The sequence below is a fragment of the Hippoglossus hippoglossus genome, chromosome 7, assembly GCF_009819705.1.
Source record: "Hippoglossus hippoglossus isolate fHipHip1 chromosome 7, fHipHip1.pri, whole genome shotgun sequence".
Taxonomy (NCBI): domain Eukaryota; kingdom Metazoa; phylum Chordata; class Actinopteri; order Pleuronectiformes; family Pleuronectidae; genus Hippoglossus; species Hippoglossus hippoglossus.
In genome coordinates this window covers 24,709,297-24,732,100 of record NC_047157.1, presented here as the reverse complement: position 1 = coordinate 24,732,100, position 22,804 = coordinate 24,709,297, and the positions used below count along the sequence as shown (strand labels likewise).

Below are 22,804 nucleotides of genomic sequence, written 5' to 3'. Positions count from 1 at the left end.
AAATCATTTACTTCAAACTAAAAGTAGAATTTAAAACACAATGAGGTACAGTGTGTATTCTGCTAACGTGATGTGCGGTGTTTGCTGTAAAGATGTTTGTATCCATAGTTTCCTCCATTTGATCTCACAAGTTTTCGGTTTTTTTATTATTATAGAAAATATCCTGCAGTATTCATTCATTAGCATTCACTAAATAATTTTATTTAAAAAACACGCAAACATATTCATGTTTCAGGACTTTTATTTAAGACAGAGCCAAAGAGGAGTTTTTGTGATTTTACTCTGAACATGGTCAAACTAAACAGATTTTTCAATTTGGGACATGGCAAGGTCTCCTTTACGTCCCTTTTAATATTCCTCTCCTTCCTCTTCTCCCTCACCCTCGATGGAGTCGACTCCGACCTCCTCGTAATCTTTCTCCAGAGCTGCCATGTCCTCCCTGGCCTCGGAGAACTCTCCCTCCTCCATACCCTCACCCACATACCAGTGAACGAAGGCCCTCTTAGCGTACATCAGATCAAACTTGTGGTCGAGCCGAGCCCAGGCCTCAGCGATGGCGGTGGTGTTGCTCAGCATGCACACGGCCCTCTGGACCTTGGCCAGGTCTCCACCAGGAACCACAGTGGGCGGCTGGTAGTTGATGCCGACCTTGAATCCAGTGGGGCACCAGTCCACAAACTGGATGGAGCGTTTGGTCTTGATGGTGGCGATGGCTGCGTTGACATCTTTGGGCACCACGTCTCCACGGTACAGGAGGCAGCAGGCCATGTACTTACCGTGGCGAGGATCACATTTCACCATCTGATTGGCCGGCTCGAAGCAGGAGTTTGTGATCTCAGACACGGAGAGCTGCTCGTGGTACGCCTTCTCTGCAGAGATGACAGGAGCGTAGGTGGCCAGAGGGAAGTGGATACGGGGATACGGCACCAAGTTGGTCTGGAACTCGGTCAGATCCACGTTGAGGGCGCCATCGAAACGGAGGGAAGCAGTGATGGAGGACACAATCTGACTGATCAGCCTGTTCAGGTTGGTGTAGGTGGGACGCTCGATGTCCAGGTTCCTGCGGCAGATATCGTAGATGGCCTCGTTATCTACCATGAAGGCACAGTCGGAGTGCTCCAGGGTGGTGTGGGTGGTCAGGATGGCGTTGTAGGGCTCCACCACAGCGGTGGACACCTGGGGGGCTGGGTAGATGGAGAACTCCAGTTTGGACTTCTTGCCGTAGTCGACGGACAGACGCTCCATCAGCAGGGAGGTGAAGCCAGAGCCGGTGCCACCTCCGAAGCTGTGGAAGACGAGGAAGCCCTGAAGACCAGTGCACTGGTCGGCCTGAAGACAGAGAGGATATGAGATATTATGATTTTGTTAGTCAAAATTAGGAAAATGAACTCCTCCTGAGATTAAGTTACCCACCAGTTTGCGGATCCTGTCCAGCACAATGTCAATGATCTCTTTGCCGATGGTGTAGTGTCCGCGGGCGTAGTTGTTGGCAGCATCTTCCTTCCCAGTGATCAGCTGCTCAGGGTGGAACAGTTGGCGGTAGGTTCCAGTGCGAACCTCATCTGAAGAGACAGAGTGACTTTTAGAAGACTAAAGTTTGACTGATTGAAACAAGAGACTGAAATCTGTATTTCTGGCAGTTTACCGATGACAGTGGGCTCCAGGTCGACGAAGACGGCTCTGGGGACGTGTTTTCCAGCTCCGGTCTCACTGAAGAAGGTGTTGAAGGAGTCGTCTCCTCCTCCGATGGCTTTGTCACTGGGCATCTGTCCATCGGGCTGGATCCCGTGTTCCAGGCAGTAAAGCTCCCAGCAGGCATTGCCAATCTGCACGCCGGCCTGACCGACGTGGATCGAGATACACTCACGCTGGGTGATGAGAAATTTAAAGAGAATCCTTTGGTTTAAGATGCATTTCTGACACTAGAAACTGCATTTCCACAACAACGGGGATTGAAACGAGGGAAAGAAACAACCTCAGAACACCAAGGCCTTTAATCTGATGCCAGGTTTTTAAGATACAGCCTTTGAATGAGCTGGCATCACAGGCATCGCACCTGAATTTGTCCAATTTGAGCACCACGTGTTTCGGTTCATTCTCTCCAGCTTGCGTGCGAAGCCTTGACTGTTTCCCTGCATCTCGTGTGTTTGCTTCTGTGACATAAGACTATGCCTACTGCGCATGGGATTACTGTAGGGAGAGGGGATTATCTAGGTCAGACATGTTGCTCTACACTGTCTCTTTAAAAAGCCACATTTAGATCCTCCATTGAGGCAATGCACCATCACATTTTTTTCCTTCATTGTACATGCAGGCCTATTTTTTCTCTAGCATACGGCAAATAGAAGCATTGCATTTGGCACACAAAACAACAAAAAGGGCCAAAAACAACATTTTAATTAAAAAAATAAAATAAACCAGTGGTCAATCATGGGGTTAATCTGATTTAGGATGAGTTATGTGGAAAGAGGATTAAGCGTTTGCAGGAATGTGTAAGAATTAATTCAAGAAAACTACAAATCTACCTAATTTTTTAATTTGAGAAATATTGGTGATGAATTCACAGAGATGGGTAAACACAATACCACAGGCAAAAAAAATGGTGACGGAGAAATAAAACAGGAACGACGTACTGTCCCCATCATTCCCTTTTTAATGCAGGTAAGATATTCACCGGTATTATCAGTCGCAGAGAGACACGTTAGGAAGCAAATGGAAGAGGATACTTACCATGATGGCTTGTCAGGTATTATACAATGTAATGAGACAAGTCTGAGGAGCGTTTGCGTCTGAGATGCGAGGGGACAGGAGCTGGTCTGATGGAACAGCGCACTCTGCCTCCTGAGGAAGACAGAAGAAGTGCACGGAAGAAAAACTCCCTCCTCTTTCTGCTGCAGTAACCGTTTCACATCCAGGACCACGTCACACATCACCTGGACGCACATCCTTAACCTCGTCAGGAGGGGTTATTAGATATATATTCATCAAGATATGATGTGAAATTTAGGTTAGAATGTATTTTATTTGTTGACTTAATGATATGGATGAAATTAAATTAAAAATTACTACATAATATTAAATTATGTATTTGTTTTTGCTCATGAAATTCATGCCCCTTTGTCATATTACGGGTGTATATATGATGGTATTAGTACCATATACATTACAAATAACAAGTAGAAATAATAAATATATATTTGGTACTGCATTTGACTAAACATGAGCTGGATTTGTTTTCAATAAAATTCTGTTTTGATTTTATGGTACTTACCAATTACCCCACCTTTACATTTTATTTTCATATAATTCATATGCATAAATATATATATATATATATACAAAATGGAATGGCATCTCCAAAAGGGGATTGAATAAGGCAGGTTTTGAAAAACGACATCAAAGAAGAAGGAACGTGAGAAGCTTGAAAAATACTATATACTGCATCTTCCTGCAAATGTTTCACAATAAAAAAAAAACTTAAACACAAAAACAAATAAACAGATTTATTTTGAAACCCATACAGGAAGTGTTGCAACCATTTATGTTTGTGACATAAATTCAACAGATAAACATTCAACCAAAAAATTGTAGGATTTCTCCATACCAGACACTCCTTTTATCTGCTGGCTGTACATGCCATTCAGGGGCTTGTCCTCCCATGATGGTTCCTCCTCTTCCTCCTCTTCCTCCTCCTCCTCTTCCTCCTCCTCCTCCTCCTCCTCAGTGGGTTTCTGCTGTCTGAGGTGTTCACTCAGCAGATCATCATTCTCCTGATCCTGGACCCTGGTTGTTTCTGGACAGTGGCTCTGATGCTCACTGGTCCTCCGCCCCCTCCTCTCTCTCTTAGTGTCTGTATCTGGGATGAAACCCTCCATTCATTGTGGAGAGCTTCATTGTTTTGATATCAATGGCCTCTGTGTCCACCTTTGGCAGGTTATCACACCAGTATCTGATAACTGGGAGGTTGTACGTGTTCATGGTTTAGACCTTGTTCTTTCCATTCATATGAGAGAGAGATTACACAAATACTCTGTGTGTGTTCTACATCCTGACAGCGTTAACAGCCTTTGTGATCAAAGTTTTACATGATTTACTAAAAACAGAAAATGCTAAACATTTGTTTTCAATGTAAACGACAGAATGAGGCTACAAGACAAATAAACACATAAACAAATCATCTTCTCTGCAACCATGAAGCTAATCAATAAAAAAGAAAATATTTGTGGGTAATTTGCTGAAATATCTTCACACATGGGGATTTCCATGAATCCTCTCGAATCTGTCAGACAAACATCTATAAACAACAACTTCTTTCTCTTTTATCAGTGACTTCTTGACTCATGACGTGTTTGAGGCACAAGAAACACTTTATTCGTGCAGAGTCGTAGCTGCATGAAATTCAAATGAAAATTGTGCAATGAAATATAACTTTTTAAACTTCCCATTACAATTCTTATGTTACACAAGTTGCTGAGCACAATTGTAACCAACACAGACCGTAGCAGTCGGTCCTGAAGCTGCCAAAACAAGAAACGTAGGTCAACCAGGTGAAGATAAAGAAACAGGTGAAAGGTTCAACATGATGGATCCAATAAAAATTATCATGGTTTGTAATTTTATGACTTTATTACACAAAGGTAGGTCTAACAGGTCATCTGTGAATATCCTCACACATCCAGGTCAAGAAGCAAATCCAGCTGCCCGCACACATGCTTCATTATTTTGCCTGAGCAAGTCAAAATGATCACTATTTAAAATAATAATATCACTATTTGTTTAACTGAAGTCAGATTATAAAACAATTTACTTTGTAAGTCTGGACCTGAGGCGGCGACCCAATTCCTGGTGGTGGCGTTTCCTTCACAACCTGTTTTGTTGGTTTGCAGTGTCACGGGAGGATAGTTTATTAATCCTTCCCCTTTTCCTTTGGTTCTCGTCGCCGTGGTAAGTCCCAGCCCTGTCCTTGTGTTGCTCATGTCAAAATGGTTTTATTTGATGTTAATTTGTGTTCTGTTTGTTTGTTTCATTTTGCTTGTTGGTTTATGCATTTATTTGAGTTACATTAAAGTTCTTTTCTACTAGTTAAACACGTCTCTTGCCCCGTGTATTAAACAAACCTGTGCTGTTGCACTTAGGCAACCTCTCACTATCCCCGCTTTCCCTCACGCTACATAAGGAATAAGCTTTATTTTAAATTTTTGAATCTCTGCATCATGTGCTCTTTTGTGATCTTCAACTTGCTTTATTGTTTGACTGTTTCCTGTTGTTTGCCTTTAAATTTAACTTGAGAAGCATCTTGTGCGTGTGTTTTGAAAAGTGCTGAATAAATAAAGTTTATTATTATCAAGGTGACTTTACAAGGAAGAGATAAAAAGATGGTTATACTACTACTACTATTCTTATTAGTAGTAGTAGTACTAGTAGTAGTAGTAGTAGTAGTATTAGAAGTAGTAATAGTAAGCAGTATAGACATTTAAGAACTTATCTAATGAAGCCATATCCATCCTCTCCACTGTTTACCAGCCCCGCCCCCCTGCACACAGATTGGCTCCTGGCCCTGCTCCTGGCCAATCATTACCCTTCCTGACCTTCCCTCTCCACTAAAGGCTTGTGACTCTTCTCGAACCTGCAGCCCAGCAGCTATGTCTTCACTGTGGAGGAACCTGAAGGCAGCTCGCCCTCTCCTTTCCCCTCATCTCTCGGGCCTCTCCTCCGCGCGTCCGCGTCCTGCAGCCGCTCCCCAGGCTCCGTGCGTCAATCCCCGCAGAGGGTTCTCCGAGAAACGCTTCAATGTTCCGCCCAGCGCCGAGTTCGTGGCGCGGGTGTCGGGGATCCCCACCATGGCCAAGCTCCCCTTCCAGGAGACGGCGGACGGGCTGGACGCGGCGTTTGTCGGAGTCCCGATCGACACCGGGACCTCGAACCGGCCCGGAGCCAGGTGCTGTTTCCTCCGTGCCCGCGTGACAGTGACCTGTGTGTGTGGGGGTGAAGTTTATAAAGTTCAAAAAGTTATTATAGTTCAACACCTCAGTCCTGTTCTCTGGTCTTTGGGAGTTTTTCTCAAGTCAGCTGAGCACAACACTTCATTTAATTACAAACACATTGGTATTATTATTATTATTATTAGTAGTAGTAGTAGTTGATTTTTATTGAAATAAACATATATACAAAGATAGTTGTGAGCAAATATATCTACACTTTGCAAGAAAAGCAGAAAAGAGACATGTTATGAAAACACACACACACAAACAAATACACATTAAGTTGTCAAACTTTTTTTCAGACCCCCTCCCACACAATTCTCAATGGAAATTGTAATTCCTTCAAATAAGAACAAATAAAGAAATAGAAATACAGAACAACAACAGTAGCACATCATTATTCATCAGTATTGATTAGTAGTATTGAAAACTCCAAGTACCCCAAACTGCTTTTGAGTACAAACATACATTAAGTGGCCCCTTGTTAAATAACCAGCTGTCTCCTCAACCACCGCAGGTTCGGTCCCCGTCACATCCGGGTGGAGTCGGCCATGCTGAGGTCGTACAACAGTGGCACCAGGGCGGCGCCTTACGAGTCCCTGATGGTGGCCGACATCGGGGACGTCAACGTGAATGTGTACGACTTGAAGGACACCTGCAAACGCATCAGGGAGGCGTACAGGAAGATCCTGGCCACCGGCTGTATCCCTCTGACGATGGGTGAGGGGGAGGAGATTGATTGGTTCAGCTTTAAACTCAACATCTATTAGTAGAGCTTAAAGGAGTACAACATTTCCCATTTAATTACATTGACCGATAATGAGTAACAATCCACACACACCATCAATGTAGAATCCCCCTCTGCTTTTGTTGTAAAACATCAAACTTTTACTCCACATGTGTCACAGGCAGGTGAATCCACTGAATCCTCTCAGCTTGGTAACGTGACAGGAGACGGTCTGAAACCCGTACGACTCCACAGCTGGTCGAGCCTTCACATAACTTCTCCGCTCTCAGTTGAACTCATAAGTTTAACTGAGGTAAAATGAGCCGGGGGGGGGCCTGCTCTTAAAGCAACAGTCCCTACTCACCCAAGAGAGTGACTGAAATGACCATTGTTTATTCTGTAAAGTTAATATTAAGCAAACATGAACACAGATGCTGATATCTCCGTTACCTGATATCTCAATATATCGGTCGGGCTCTATTCATTATCTGTTTAAATAACCTTATAAAATGAAGTGCAAGTCATGTCAAAGGTCAGATGTTAAGGAAGTGTGTGTGTCTGCAGGTGGCGATCACACAATTGCATATCCAATCCTGCAAGCTGTCGCTGAGAGGTGAGTTATCGCCTTGGTGCCGCATACCAGCCTCGTTACCTCAATTTAAAACTGGCCTGACAATTAACTCCACAGGGCTATTTCCCTCATTTTTATTATTGATTAATATGTTGATTCTTTTTCAGTTGATAAAGTTGTAGCTGCAGCCGGTGCACATTTGACATTTATTAAAACAAACTATAATAATTGATCATCAAAAAAGTTTCTAGGATTGACTTTTCAGATTATTTCAGATCTTAATCAGATTTTTAATTTTCTACTATGATTTTTGCATGACTCTACATTACTTGTGGCCTTCTCATATCCTCGAGCCTCAGTCTGTTGTGTGGTCCTTCATCAGGCACGGCCCGGTGGGTCTGGTCCATGTGGACGCTCATGCTGACACCAGTGACGTGGTCCTGGGGGAGAAGATTGGACACGGGACTCCATTCAGACGCTGTGTGGAGGAAGGGCTACTGGACTGTAAGAGAGTGGTGCAGATCGGCCTGCGGGGTTCAGGCTACTCTGCCGACTCGTACGAGTGGAGCCGGGCGCAGGTAAACTGCTAGAAAACCTCCACTCATCTAGATACAAATGGAATCCAGCCGTGTTTTTTAAAATTTGTTATTATCCCAAGTGGACCTTGAACCAACCAATACTACATCTTGTGAGGTAATTTGTGCTGTATTGGCTCCCCCCCCCCCCCTGCAGCCCTTTAAGGATTAGCAGCAGAGCTAAAGGACGGATGGGTTTTGTGTTGTTGGACAGTCACAGCTCAATAAATGTCTATCATCAAATGGATAAAGAGAAAGGAAAAGAGATTGGGACCCCTCGATAAGGAGATGATGCATCTTAGGGGGTTTATTCTTCTCCTAATCATAATCTTGCATATTAACATCCTGTTTTTCTGTGTTGCACAGGGTTTCCGTGTCGTCCAAGCAGAAGAGTGCTGGTTCAAATCTCTGGAACCCCTGATGGCTGAGGTCCGGGCTCAGATTGCCAGCGGCCCAGTGTACCTCAGTTTCGACATCGATGCTCTTGACCCGGGCTTCGCCCCTGGAACAGGAACACCGGAGATAGCAGGGCTCACTCCCATCCAGGTAAACAGGATGCAACAGACTTTAAAGGAGACATATTGTGCTTTTTCATCTTACATACATATAAATACAGGTTTATGTGATTTGTACTTTAGTTTTTTTATTGTAAAAGATTCACTCCACCTCCTCCACATGTGTAATTTACCTGCGTGAGGGAGGAAAATGTCAGTGGAGGATCTAGAGAGGTTGTTTCTGATGCTATTAAAAGAAGCAGTTTGTCAAAATGATGCACAGATGAAGGTTACACGACAAAAGTTTAAATTACTTCACTCATTTGTCTAAGTTTCCAGAATGAATGAATTAATAAACTGGTTTTATCTCTGCTGGATTCAGGGAGTTGAGATTATCCGAGGCTGTCGTGGTCTCAATCTTGTCGGATGTGATCTGGTGGAGGTGTCGCCACCTTATGACACCACAGGTACTTGAGACATTTCATTTCTCTTCAAATGATATACTGTATAAATTCTATAACAACCACCAATTATACTTTCTTTTGCCTTAACAGGGAACACTGCGCTGACTGGTGCCAACCTCCTCTTTGAAATGTTGTGCGTCCTCCCAAAAGTTATATATCACTGATCAGAATAGACCTCACAGGACACACAATCAAGACCTGAATACCAAATCCAGTTCTGCTGAATCCGCTGGTATCAAGGGGAAATCCTTCCTTTAATCAATAAAATAAAACTTTTGATTATAACCATCAATGGGATGAATTCAGTATTGAAACCAACTGAGATGTCATTTAAACCAACTTGCCAAAGAAATTCATATATATTCACCTTGTTTTTCAAGCTGCTTGTTGCTAAATGTTTACATACAATATTTACATCGCACAGTATCAACAAATGTATCACAGTTGTAGGGTTCATGTCAAGTTTGATTTATCAGACCTGGAGCTGCAGATACACATATCTGATATTACATCAAATACATTTTGTCTTAAGAAACTATGATACAAAGAAATATGTAAAGTGCAGTATTTCAACGCCTGGTGAACTGAAGGAGATCTGTGTTTCTTATGGGAACTTTTTTTTTTCTTTCTTATAATTGTTAAGCTCTCAAACTGTGTAAAGTGCCTTGTGATAATGTATGTTATTATTTATAAATAAATATACAAATCAAATGGAATTGAAAAAAACCTTGTCTTAAATGAATAATCTCATGCTTCTGAGTTATAGGAGGTAAAATAATCAGTAAATTATTGATCTGATGTCTGTTTACACTTGTGATGATGCATCCTGTATGATAATTCATGACATAAATGTCATGAATTATAAACAATGTATTTATTGTTTATATATTTTGTTATTTATTGTTTATAATTCGCCCCCTAAATATGATAAATGTATACAAAAAAAACTGGAACGACATTTCCCATGAGGCAACGCTGGAAACGAGGCTGAGAGCCGACGTGCTGCAGTGAGCGTAATGCGTCACTTCCGGTTATCTGCCTTTGCTAATGCTAATGTTCTCAATCAAAACATTTAAAAGTTTTATTTTCTAAAACTGTTGACTACTGCGCGTTTTAACACGTGCTAGTTCTATCTAATAAATCTCGTTCCCGTCTGTCTACAGCTGACTACATGTATAATAAGCTGTTGTCACGCTATGCACATGTTTTATTTACTTTGCTTAGCAGTTAGCTTTAGCTTAGCTATGGTTTGGATGAACAGTTAGCTGTAGCTTAGCGGTTAGCATAAGCTTAGCTATGGTTTACTATGGTTTGGATGCACAGTTTGCTGTAGCTTAGCGGTTAGCTTTAGCTCAGCGATGGCTTTCTATGGTTTGGATGAACAGTTAGCTGTAGCTTAGCGGTTAGCTTTAGCTCAGCGATGGTTTTCTATGGTTTGGATGAACAGTTAGCTGTAGCTTAGCAGTTAGCTTTAGCTCAGCGGTGGTTTTCTATGGTTTGGATGAACAGTTAGCTGTAGCTTAGCAGTTAGCTTTAGCTCAGCGGTGGTTTTCTATGGTTTGGATGAACAGTTAGCTGTAGGTTAGCGGTTAGCTTTAGCTCAGCGGTGGTTTTCTATGGTTTGGATGAACAGTTAGCTGTAGCTTAGCGGTTAGCTTTAGCTCAGCGGTGGTTTTCTATGGTTTGGATGAACAGTTAGCCGTAGTTAGCGATAGTTTGGTCTAAGTTGAACTCGCCCCCTCCTGTGTCCCTCTGTTTACACATTGTTATGAGTCTGAACAAAAGCACAATGTGTAGTTTATGAACTGAAATGATAAATAAATGATAAACTACGAGTTATGTATTGCTGCATAAGCACAAGTCAAATTCAAAACAACTTTATTTGTCCCCGCAGGACAATTCTAACGCACATGGAGCGTTTTAAAAACACAGGTGACAACAAGAAAGAGAAGAACAACAACATCAGTGCGATGTCCACGAACTGTTAAAAAAAAAAAAAATCTCACTTAGCAGAGGATGGTTTCGATCCATCGACCTCTGGGTTATGGGCCCAGCACGCTTCCGCTGCGCCACTCTGCTACACGACGCCTGCCATGCACACACAATATTCAGTGATGACACATTTCATTTCTTTTTTTTTTTTTATCATAGTGTTTGTGCGACAGTGTCTAGTTTCAAACCTGAGACAAATATCCAGAATCATTTCTACTGATATTCTAAGTGTGGACATCTTTTCCATAGTTGAACCACATCTGACAGTTTGAGCTCATGTTTGCTCAGTTAAAGGTTATTTCCACACGTCACTAAATCAAACATGAAGTGTAAACTTTACTTTGGAAGGACTGACTCTGACTCAGAATTGAGCTGACACATGATTTATTATTTTACCAGATATTAATTTCACGCATTCAAGTGCAGGTTATTTGACGTGTGTGTGACTGCTCAGTGAAAACAGTTTGTACAACAGGATTAATTTGTTGGCTCTGGTGAGACTTTTTGAATCATATTTATCTTGGCTTGAAAAACCAGGGACGTGCAGTTTGTAACACAGGGACATAGGAAAAAACACTATCACGATGCATTATGGGACGTGGAGGGTATGTTGTTTTGTAATCAATCAATCAAATTTTATTTGTGTAGCCCATATTCACAAATCACAATTTTTTTCTCACAAGGTGCGACATCCTGTGTTCTACAAATAGTCACATGTGATTGCTTATTTCCTGGGTTAGTCTCCAGTCTCATAAAACTGTGCAGAGGGACGACAAGCAAATGGTTCCCTTAACTTCCTCAAGAAAACTTTCAAACCCAGATGGAACGATCAGCTGGACAAAAGTGTTCCACCTCCTTGGAGTCTATTTCAAATCAGGCATCGTTGTAATTTCTTGGGATTGCATCTCCACAGATGTGCAAGATATATGAATTCCCTTTATGGTCGTGTCAGGCAAGAAAGGACATGAGTCACATATTAGAGGGAGAAGAAATTCCTCTGTGTCCCCACTGCGAGCGGAAGCATCTCGGTGTCACAGCTGTTTTCTGCAGCTGCACAGTCCAGCTCCATTTGGCCACACACCCCCTCAGTGTCACTGATGTGATACACAGAGCAGGCCTGGTGCAAGGGTGAGTCATCTGATATCCCCGCCACCGAACCTCATGGACACATCTAATAAAGTGGACAGCAACAAAGCTCCTGGTGAACTCTTGTCTCTCAGTAGGGACACAAATGCATCAAATAAGCCTGAAGATCATTTAGTTTATTTGCTCCATGTTGGTAAAGCCCGAGTGCAGAACACCAAAGCATCCTCAACATTTTGTTGACTTGAACATTGGTTTCTCGACCGATAATAATGGGTTGAGACAGTTTATGTTTTTTTTACGAAACTTGTTGAACACAGTTTTCCAGTACTTGCTGACGGGAGGCAAAGGGAGGAGTCGCTTAATCACACCACTGTGGTCGGTGAGACGCTTGGAGACTGAAAGGATCTTCTTGTATTCAAGAAGAGTCCAAAGAGAAAACTTATTTCTGCTCTGGAGCTTGTGTTTTAAACCTAAGATAATAATATGAAGCAAATGAAGAAAGAGCAATAAAGTGTTTCTTTTATTGTTTGCGATCCCTTGTCAGTGCTTGCATGTGTAAAACTCAAAAAGTTTCCTTAAATGCACTTGGAGGTGTAAAGATTTTCTCCTCAATAATCATAAAGACATCACAGTGAATTCAGAAGCTGGTCTGGGTCCAGCTCTCTAAGTTTAGCATCTTTTAAATCTCTTGCAGTGTGATTAAAGCGACTCTGCGTCAGTCATTGGATTGTAAAGACCGCAAATCTCACAAGTGTTGCATTCACAGCATACAGACCAGCTTGATGAGCCCATCTTCCATTTTGGGCCTATTTTGGAGGGTAAATGAGAGCAGCTCCTCTCCATTCCTATTCAGGGTTCAGCTTTTAATTGGCAGCAGCTGCTCCCTCCAACCTCTGAATGATACAGTACATTATTTACACTACGGACTCAAACACACGGGCCCCCACACGACCACTGACCTTCAGTCATTCAGTCCTGTACGAGTGCTTGCTGTGTGTTTATGTGTAGGATGTGATTCTAAAGAGACACAGGGAAATTAAATATGTCTCTGCTTTTTACTCTATGTTTGAGTTGGGTCCTTTGTATCCAGTTCATGGAGAAGTCACTTTAGTCTCTGGTGTAGAGGTCGCGTTTGGCCAGTAGAGGGCGTTGAATGCTCAAGTATATTACAGTTACCTTGAGACCTTGAGTATTTAAATCAGGTGTGCAACACTAGTTCCATTTTTCTACCAATACACGAAGAATCTCAATCTTTTAGTGATCACAGGCTTTATATCAGCACGTGCTATTACCATTAATGTATTCAGTGAAATGCTGACTGAGAGGAATCTGTTTCAGGGAGTCTTTAACTGCTGTGAAAAATGTGTGACCTCAGGGCACAAGAAGTTCAATACAGCAGGTTTATTATCCAATCAAAATAAAGTAAGAAAAATGCAGTCTTCTTTGTTTAACATAGGTTTTGCACTTCATAAAAATCAGGGTTCAGATGTTTTTACGTCATATATACAATTAAAAGTTGCATAAACGATATCTAAAATAACTAAAAAAATACTCTAGAGTGGAATTTAATAAACTTACATTTGTATTTAAGTATAGTATTTATATACATATATATGCAAGTAAGAAAAAGCCACAGCAAACAAGTGAACTTTAACAAAAAGCGTACAAAATGCATAAATCATGTCTGAAACGAAGTAGGAAAAAGTTACTTTCCCTCATATTTCTGTGCTTTTACTCTTTAAATCGCATACATCAACACTTTGTGTCTCTGCAGCAATAAAACCCAGTATTTAATACCACATGCAGACTTAAGAGTGCCCGTGGGGATCATATATTTGCAGCACGACAGTGTTTTCTCGGTGTGGACACATGTGAGGAGTGTAAAGAGCCAACACGGGTCAAGTAGGTGGCGTCTCCGCGCGCTGGCTCTTCGCTTTCTGCACTCCCTGAATTCCACTCCGCCTTTTACTTGTTCTCCCCCCTCGCAGCTCTCCCTCTCTCCCTCTCTCCCTCTCTCTCTCTCTCTCTCTCCCTCTCTCTCTTTCTCTCTCTCTGCACAGGACTTCCCAGTGACTTTGCATTTAGCCCCACAACCAAGTCCCAATAAGTTTCGGAGTGCACGGGGGTGGAGGAGCGAGAAGCCTGGAGCACCTCCGTGTTTTTTTTGCGCTGCGTCGTGCGTAAAAGAAAAAAGGGGATCCTGTTTATTTACCTGTTGATGAGGTCCCACCGGCTGTGGGACGCACAGAGAAGAGAAGTCTGAGAAGAAAACGGCGCAGGGCAACACAGCAACTCGTCAGTGGCCAGGAGGAGAGCAGGACCTCGGGTTTCTTTCCTTCCCTTTCCCCCAGCACATGCAGCCTGAGCTGGGTTGGTGGAAAATGGGCACTTCGACCACCAGGACCTTTGGACTTATCCTCTCCTTGATACTCTCATGCCAGCTGGTTACTGTAAGTCACCATCCAACTTTAACTTTACCTTTTCTCTATTTCACATTTCCTTCACCCAACAGCACTGACCTATAAAACCATTCACCCCCCCTCACATAGGGGAAGTCACACTCACAAACCAGTGTGTCTTTATGTCCTATTAAAGGCAAAGAAAGGAGGATATGTGTTGATGCTGCTATTTCTGTTCAGTAAATAGTGAGATGTGCTGCTGGTGCAGGGCTGCTCCCTTGCAGGTGGGTTGTGGGGCAGATTCCAGTGCACACAGTCACAGCACCATGTTCTCTAAAGATGCTTTTAAAAGTAATGTGACAAACTAGAAGCTCCTGTTGAGTGAAGCCGGGGCTAAGTTTGTCCACAGAAACAAGCTATTCATAGTGTCTCTGGAGTCCTCGGCTCCTAAACCTTCTCAAATCCAGACTCCACTTTGGCCCTGACTACTGTGCGTGTGTGTGTGTGTGTGTGTGTGTGTGTGTGTGTGTGTGTGTGTGTGTGTGTGTGTGTGTGTGTGTGTGTGTGTGTGTGTGTGTGTGTGTGAAACGTTCCTGTATGGCTGTTATCAGAATAGATGGAAATATGCTCCTGTATTTATTCTTTTCATTAATTTGCGCCTCCACATTTATGTTTCTTCTATTTGATCCTTAACTATAAATTTGTCCTGGGAAACCTGGAATCCTTCAGAATAAAAGTTGGGGTTAAAATGTTGAATCCACTTGTTCAGGCTCCACTGCAGGTGGGAAGCATTTGGGGAATTTATTCATCTTTTCAGTTATGTAGTTTACTGAAGGGCTCCAACTAACAGTTATATTTTTCTTTCTTTCTTTCTTTTTATTATCATTTGCTAGATCATTAATCTATAAATGTTTTTATATCTTTCAAATTGTTAAATGTGTCCAAACATTAACCCCAAAGCTGAAACATATTCAATTTCAAGGGATACACAAGAGAAAAGCAGCTTATTCATATTTAGGATTTTATTTCAATAAATGACTGTATTGATTGAATTGAATATCAGTTATTTGTTTTTGATCCATAATCTCTTCCTCATGCACATAATGTTTGAGTCTCAAAGAAGTTGTCTTCACTTTGCTATATCTGTGGTATGAATCGTATATAAAGGATGACCATGACGTGGCTGCTGAGAATAGACCCCCGCCCATCCGCCACCGCCACCGCCACCCCACCCCACCCCACCCCACCCCCTGTAGAAACCCCGTCTGGTCTCTCACCTTTATGCCCTCCAATAAACAGAGCTGTCACGCTCGAGGTAGCCTATTTGTGACCGCTGTGCGTTGATTTGATCTGAAGCAAAGAGCCCATCTTGAATGATGGGGACATACCTGAGGAGGCCCGGCGCACACATAAATCCCTCACCTGCTGGATCCAGAATATATATGAGCAGTGATACGCGTGACATTTGAAAAGTTATAGCGTTCCACTTTTCATGACTTCAAGGTATATTTAACATCCAGCGGCGAGGTGCTGTGGAACGCCGCGCCTGCTCCCGTCTGTTTCTATCGCTTTGTGTCCGTGCACAAAGTTGAGGAAGAACTTTTACTATGTGCATCTTCAAAGGGAAGATAAACTTAAATTTCTCCTGCCTCATCCGTCCCTGTAAACCCTCCATCTTCCTACCCAGGGTGATTATCATGTGTTGTGTGCTGACACTGGACGGTAACAGGAGACGGCCTCCACACTTTCTACCACAGCGCAGGTCGACCACCAGGCCAACAATACCAACGTAATTGAATTATGTGGAACCACAAGCATCTGTTTCTTGCATTATGACTTTGAACCACAGCGGGCGCACTGTCCCTTGATTCAATTAAGCGCGTGTACTGGTGTTACTACGGGCCCTCCTTGATCCTTGCTGGAATGTCGGGGTCATGCGCATCAACTCAAACAATCAAAGTCAATAAAAACTCTCGATGGGTTAGAGCTCTCCATCACAAATGAGCACCCCCGGCCTGCTGTGAGCCACCCGCAGCACCAGTGTGAGAAATTAGAGTTTAATATTCAGGCTGCTCCTGATCCTGTCGCACTCTAGAGTTGTTTTTCTACAAGTGAACATGGACTTCTGCTCTTATAAAAGTGATGGAGGCCACTTTGTTTTTCTGCTGGGTGACCAGACCCACCGTGAGCACGACTGCTGGCGTTTTTTGGCTCGGAGAGAGGGATCTCTCCCAGTATAGACTGTCACAAGTGTCCCTTGACTTCATTGGGGGGTTGGACTGGGGTTGGGGGAAGGGCGGCCTGGATTCCAGTGACTATATAGTCTGCAGAGCGTTTGTCATCTGTGTAAACTTCAATCTCCGCTGTGTGTAATTCAGTCCCATCATCCTTGGGCTAAAAATGATGCAGCTATACTTTGAACCGATGCTTTATTTATTTCTTTTCCACTGTGTAACGGACTCAGCGCGCTGGTTGGTCCCTGCGTTGCTGCTTCGTGGTTTCACACGCGGCGGTTACCTGCTCTTTAATTTCCATTCAGAGTCGATGAGGAAACTATGGAGCTGCAAAGCACAGCAGTGCAAACACCAACTCCACTCCACAGTTTGAACAGTGGGGAAGGTCCGCTCCCTCCGTACCCATTCACATAATTGCTTGAAGACTGGCTCTGGTAAACAGTGCATTGTTGAATTATAGCCCCGGGGGAGAGGCCATCCTGGCTCCTGGGACAATGCTGAAGTGAAGTGGCTCCCCCCCGTCCTCAGGCATATGGAGCGCAGGCCGGCATTTGTTGACTCTGCAGTGAGGTGTGACTTGGGCCGGTATCGAGGTCAGAGAGGTGAAGACTCTGAACCTGACTCTGTTTCTCACATCAGCTGTTCCTCCAGATTCACTCAGAGCTGAGATTAACTCCTTAAACCCACTTTCTGTGGTTCTTCACTTTTACCTTGTGTAAACAGTCCGATATGGAAGACCTTGTTTTTGTTTTTCAATCCAAACAAGATCAGCATTTGTTAAACATTTTTCTTTTCTTTCTTTTTTATATTCTCCATTGTTACTTTACTTCCACTAGATGCAGATGCCGAAAATATTCCTTTTTACTTTTGTCCCCCAGCGATCAAAGTCAGCCCACTGCTGGTTTCAATCTGCCTGTAGCTTTGTCTGGGTTGAAGAGGAACATCCCTCTGTGCCCGACTTAAAGGTCCATTGCAGAGTTTTGCGATACTAATGACCACTGGTCAGAAAATCCACTAACATCTGCTAACATCTGGCTTTTGTCTGCAAGGGGACTGGTTGCAATCAGCCTTCACTCCCGGGTCAAATGACTCTGCAGACATTGGGTTTTTATCTGCTCTCATTGGCCCTGGTGGAACACGATGAACGCAGTAACAGTGAGGAAAGCTTTTTTAGCGGGTTTACCCGTGTTTAAAACCCACGTACACCAAATACTTTTGGTGTAGAAGAGGTATCAATGAATGATTTGCATTTGTGTAACCCAAGTATGAAAATAAACGGTCATCCAGGTTATACCTAGAATAGCACATCATCTAAACCAAACTAATCCGATGTGGACTTTTCCGAACGTGGATAATTCTTCTAACTTGGGCTTTAGAAGATGTTCAGCTGTGATTTCTGAAATACGAACAATGAGCCGAAATATGATCATATATATTTGTATGCACCTTTAATTATCTGCAGTTTGGAGCCACTGCTGTATTTGTCTTTACTTCTGATTTCAGTCACTGAATTGCTGCCAATAGGTTTTAGAATCTAATCAAATCCGGCATCTTCTTGAAAGAACATCTGAACATCAGTGGGATAAACTGCTAATCTGGGAATGCAGATTACAAAAATGGATAAAATATACTTGGGTATTTTACCTCCGCCCTCATCTGGGAAACGCACGCACACACTCGTCTCCTTGAGTTCGGGTTGCGTTCTGCTTTCATGCCCAACGCCACATCCGCGTCGGACACAAGAGCCGACTCCAAACACAGCTGCACCTCAGCTGGTACAGCAGCAACGCCGTGCATGTGCCGACATGAGCACACATTCTCCGAGCACCGCCTATTGTAACTGGAGTCCCGCTCTTTCCATTAGCACCTCTTCACACGTTTCCTGTCTCTGAAGTGCTCATCTGCAGCAGCACGGCTTTTTGTCTTTTAAACCACAGTTTCATCAGTGTCTCATCCTCGGATCAGGCCGGAGCTCGTGGCAGGTTCAGAGCCGTTCTCTAATTAAACCCTCAAAGCTTCACGTGGAAGAAAGTTTAAGTTTGAATGTACTTGTGTCTGAGGTTTTGCATTTTAAGCCAAGATTACCACACCCGTCTTTTTATCTTCACTTTGATGACAACTTGCAGTGAACACACCTGGAAGTGTAACATGTTTTAATTCTATTGGCATTTTCACTGTCTACACTGTGTGATATATATTTGTCCATATTCCTAAGCTGCGAAAAACTTTTTAAAACAGACAGACGGCTTAAAAAAGAAGTCCTTTGTCCCCTTCAGTTTCAGTACTCGAGGTGTATATCTCTCTTCATTCCTGAGTTATGGAGCTACAGATGCAATAAACCTTACCAGGGTTCACGGTGAGGTCACAGGATGTCTTGAGGACACGACGGAAGTCTGCCCCTCGAGTCGTAAAGAACAGCTAATGGTCAGAGGCTGTTTGAGAGTTTTAAATCACACATTTCTGTGTCACTGTCTTCCACCAGGGATGTTTTTTGTTTTTTTTCAGACTGGGAAAAACTCCCTTGCCCTTTGCAGTTTTGTTATATTTTTGTTAAAACGAGCAGCTCTTTAACGTGATGCAGGGAAATGACGATCTTTAAATCTAACACGAGTCGCTCGGCTTGATAAAAAGAACAAAAGACTGTAATGGACTGGTACTGACTGGCTCACGGCTCCATCTTTAACAGTCTTCTTCAATCTTTTCACTCCTCCAGCCTCATTAGAGATTCATTGAAATGCTAAGTTAACTGTATTGCTCTTTCCCTTTGAAGGTGCTCTATAGTTTGTGCCCTATTGAACCTGTCTTTGTCTTTGCTCGCAGCATTGATGTGAAATCACTCGGGATTCTACTTTTTGCTGGAGGGAGCTGCTGCTTTGTCTCGTATGGTCCCTCCCAACTTATACAGCTCCTCTAATGGGGGTTGCTGCCCTTTTTCACCAAAGGCGTTTTTGTGTCTTGTAAACGGAATAGATTTTGTTTTTTCTCCGGGTACTTAAGATTGCTAAAGGAATGCCATCAGTCTTTTTTTCTCCATTGTCTCTTAAAAAAACCAGGTTTGACCCAGACATCCTCTCATGTGTTTATCCCACCCTGGTGTTTTATCAGAGCTGATGATTTATCAGTCAGACGAGTAGCGCCCTGCCTCCACTTCCTGTTACTGTACAAGTCTCTACCTGTGAAACAGAAAGCCTTCCATCACTGTGACCTGCTAGATCAGCCACGCCGTTGTTAAAACCCTCGCTGTTCACAGAGGGAGGTCGCCAAGTGGAATTTTGCAAAGTAAAAGTAAATACGGGGAAAACAATGGCTTCCCCTCACCTTTATTTAATCCGGGCGCCTGTTTGTTGTTAGCTGTGCTCATCAGGAGCCTAATTGGCCAATGAAGTCACAAATTAAAGGGTCTTGGGCTGGTGAGCGAGAGCTGATGTTTAAATTGATTAACAACAGCAAAGAGTGAAAAATAAATACCAGTCTCACTCCAGCGGGGGATCAGCTGCTGGGTTCTCACATCAACTTCTCCTGGATTCCTACACAATTTCAGTACATAGCTTATGCACATAATAATACGATTTCACAGACTGATCTGAAATTACACACATAGAAAACGAGCATTTCATGTTTAAATGAAGTTAAATGAAGGACTTAACGGTCTTGTAGCACTGGCCCAGGCAGGGCTTAGCTAACGGTCAGTCGGGGGTTAAAAACATCTCCTGATAACTTTTGTCCCCGTGACTCAGCACATGGGGCGAAGCCACAGGTAAACTGCAAAATGTCAACCCACTGAGGGGGCAGTGTGAAAATATGTGTCCTATCACTTCTGGTTGAGGGAAGAGCTCAGCGCTCATATATTGAGGTTGCAGAGGCCCTCAGGAGAGACGGGAGGAGAGCTGCAGCGGTCTGGTCTGTGTTATCATGTCAGCTGCCATCCCGCGAGACATAACAACTCTTTCTCTTGTTATACACACTTCTACACACTCGTGCGCACATGAACACACTTCTTGTTCTCAGAGGAATTTTCCCAGTCATACCTTCCTCTCTCTCTCTCTCTCTCTCTCTGCTCATTTTACTTTTGATCAAACCCCTGAATCAGTGCCTATTATAGATAAACCAGTATTTAAGTCCCAGTTACTGTGGAGAACTAATTTCCACCTCCGGCTGCAGGAACAGGGGAGGCGGTCTGGACGAGCGATCTGCTCCATGATGAGATATCTTTAGAGTCCTCTGAAAGCAAATTGGTTTGCGGTTAAGAGGGTGACAGCCGCCCATTGTTTTGGTGCGGTGGTGTGAAACGTTGGTCCCTTGCTGAGTCACCATCCTGTTGGGGAAATGAGACCTGGAATCATCCACAGGACCAGAGGACGGCACTTACCCCCGAGGCTAGAGTTTACTCAGGCTTTCCTCTGCACAGTTCAGATGTCCTGCTCTTTATTTCACTGAAAAACATACCCCCACTGTGTTTTTTTGTTTTTCCAAACCCCGTACCCTATTTTAAAACAAATCTAATTTGTCCCTGAAATATTTTTACATTTGAAAATCCCCACAATCTTTGGTCATATAAGATATATGTCCTTAGCACGCAGTAAAGACATACAGGCATTTATCAGACGTTTCTATTTCTTGCCCATTGAGATCGAGTGTCGTAACAGAGCAGCACAGATGATTTCGCAAGTTTTTATACGTTGGCAAGAACTAGAATTTAAGATTAACGACCCCCCCCACTGGACCTATTTATGCCACAGTATCAGCCAGTGTTGTTTTTATGTTTCTCTCCCAGCTTGAATGTGATTCTTGAATTTCCATCACAGTATGTTTCAACCGAGTGGAAGTGCTCGGTGTGAAATGTTTTCCATCCAGGTTTGAAGATGCATGTTCCACGCCACGAGCCAAACTGTGTTGTAATGGAAAAAAGTATTTTTATTTAAACACACGCCGTATATTTTGACGAAAAGTAAATTGTGCTCACGACAACTCTGGCATGACCTCAGACTGTATAAATTAAACGGTGAACATGAAAACGAAATAGTGACACAATAAAACAACCCGACTGCTTATTATGAATCAAATTATACAACACAGTATTTGATCTTAATGTTCCACTGACCTGTTGCTAAGCTCGGCCTCCCTTAACAACTCCCCAATTAACAACTGCACTAATTTAATTCCATGCTCCCAGACCTTGTAATTCTACGTAGGTTAAGTTAATACGGTTGATATTAAGCTAGTTTACCAGAATACCAGGCTAATGATTGTAGATTATGTTTGTGCAGACAGACGTTGTTTATTTCCTGACTTTTATTTTGCCCTTGTGTTTTTGGCTTGAAGAAGACACCACCTCCGAACTCTCATTATACAGAGTGTAACTTTTACCGCAGCCCCATGCACACTGTCCATGTGTGCAGAGTAATCCAAAGCTTGACAGGCGTGCTACAGTTGCTAAGAAGTGGTTGGACTGTTCCTTCACTAGGAAGAAGTTTCCCAGACCACCACTCGACCTTTGCGTTTCCCCTCCAGATCTAGATGTGTCTCTCAGCTGATGTGGTGCTTCGTGACAGCCCGGCCCTCCAACACAGGCATGTTTTCTGTTAAACAGGGTAGGAGGTGTAACAGCCGCCCTACACAGGCACCTCTTTGAGACAGCTTGTAGGAATGAAAGTCAAGGCATTGATAAGAATGGAATGCGGACCCTGTTTGTGGCTGAATGCTTCTCTAGATAAAAATCACAGCAGCGTCTCACTGCAAACGGCCCCATTGAGCCCTGTGATCATTCCCGAATACACCTTTCTTGAAGCGGTTCCAGATTACCTGCAGGAAGACTGATTTCAGATTTTTATCTTCTATTCATGAAGAGTTTTGCCAGATAAATACACAGACTTCTAAACCAGCATGCTGACTAAAGTAGCTCAGCATCCATCATGTGCCCAGAGGCATGACAGTGTGCGAGACGGCCCGGTACCTGGCAGCCCTGTGGAAGCCGAAGGTTGGGAATTTCTGTGGTTTTAGACTAAAGTGGTTGTATGTAATTTTCTCTCCACCCAAACCATCTGTTGATTTCCAGGGAGTGAGGAGTCGTCTGTTTGCGCTCTGAATGCTGCAATTTCAATTCCCTCATCTATTGGGAGAAATACTGTTTTGAAACTGGCATAATTCATCCCTCTGTACCCGTCACAATTGTGCCATAGCAAAGTTTGATCTCTCAGTTGAATTACCCAGTTTCCAGTAAGACGCTGGTGACCACCAACAGTGCTTTTAAAACACCACATCACTCAGGACCTAGTTATGAG

The 22,804-nt window shown here is 43.1% G+C and overlaps 3 protein-coding genes and 1 non-coding gene across 7 annotated transcripts in view; 2 read left to right on the top strand and 2 right to left on the bottom strand.

Annotated features, from left to right (window-relative positions):
* Window positions 1-223: 223 nt before the first annotated feature.
* On the bottom strand, window positions 224-2,872 carry LOC117764343 (tubulin alpha chain). The gene is made up of 4 exons (XM_034590039.1): window positions 2,731-2,872; window positions 1,646-1,868; window positions 1,414-1,562; window positions 224-1,329 (listed from the first exon to the last, which is right to left on the bottom strand). The coding sequence occupies exons 1-4, from the start codon at window positions 2,731-2,733 to the stop codon at window positions 349-351; spliced, it is 1,356 nt and encodes a 451-aa protein (XP_034445930.1). The 5' UTR covers window positions 2,734-2,872; the 3' UTR covers window positions 224-348.
* A 2,725-nt stretch (window positions 2,873-5,597) lies between these two features.
* Window positions 5,598-9,595, top strand: agmat (agmatine ureohydrolase (agmatinase)). Its single transcript, XM_034590040.1, has 7 exons — window positions 5,598-5,938; window positions 6,499-6,701; window positions 7,273-7,321; window positions 7,662-7,857; window positions 8,221-8,400; window positions 8,731-8,815; window positions 8,903-9,595. The coding sequence occupies exons 1-7, from the start codon at window positions 5,643-5,645 to the stop codon at window positions 8,974-8,976; spliced, it is 1,083 nt and encodes a 360-aa protein (XP_034445931.1). The 5' UTR covers window positions 5,598-5,642; the 3' UTR covers window positions 8,977-9,595.
* Window positions 9,596-10,819: 1,224 nt separating this feature from the next.
* On the bottom strand, window positions 10,820-10,891 carry trnam-cau. Its single transcript has one exon. It is a non-coding gene; the product is annotated as a tRNA-Met (tRNA).
* Window positions 10,892-13,891: 3,000 nt separating this feature from the next.
* The window catches only part of hspg2 (heparan sulfate proteoglycan 2), an 83,477-nt gene continuing 74,564 nt past the window's right edge, over window positions 13,892-22,804 (top strand). For 2 of the 4 annotated variants that reach the window (XM_034589885.1, XM_034589886.1), the window contains exon 1: window positions 13,895-14,340. In XM_034589885.1, coding sequence (XP_034445776.1) covers window positions 14,245-14,340 — 96 coding nt within the window. In that variant the 5' untranslated portion in view covers window positions 13,895-14,244. Of the gene's footprint in view, window positions 14,341-22,804 lie in introns of all 4 variants that reach the window. The other 2 variants (XM_034589883.1, XM_034589884.1) reach the window with 2 other exon arrangements.

Coding starts and splice junctions, on each gene's coding strand:
- LOC117764343 (XM_034590039.1), bottom strand. Junction 1,563..1,645: donor CCTGGAGCCCACTGTCATCG/GTAAACTGCCAG, acceptor CTGTCTCTTCAG/ATGAGGTTCGCACTGGAACC. Junction 1,330..1,413: donor TGGACAGGATCCGCAAACTG/GTGGGTAACTTA, acceptor CTCTGTCTTCAG/GCCGACCAGTGCACTGGTCT.
- agmat (XM_034590040.1), top strand. CDS start 5,643: ATGTCTTCACTGTGGAGGAACCTGAAGGCAGCTCGCCCTCTCCTTTCC. Junction 8,401..8,730: donor CAGGGCTCACTCCCATCCAG/GTAAACAGGATG, acceptor TGCTGGATTCAG/GGAGTTGAGATTATCCGAGG. Junction 8,816..8,902: donor GCCACCTTATGACACCACAG/GTACTTGAGACA, acceptor TTGCCTTAACAG/GGAACACTGCGCTGACTGGT.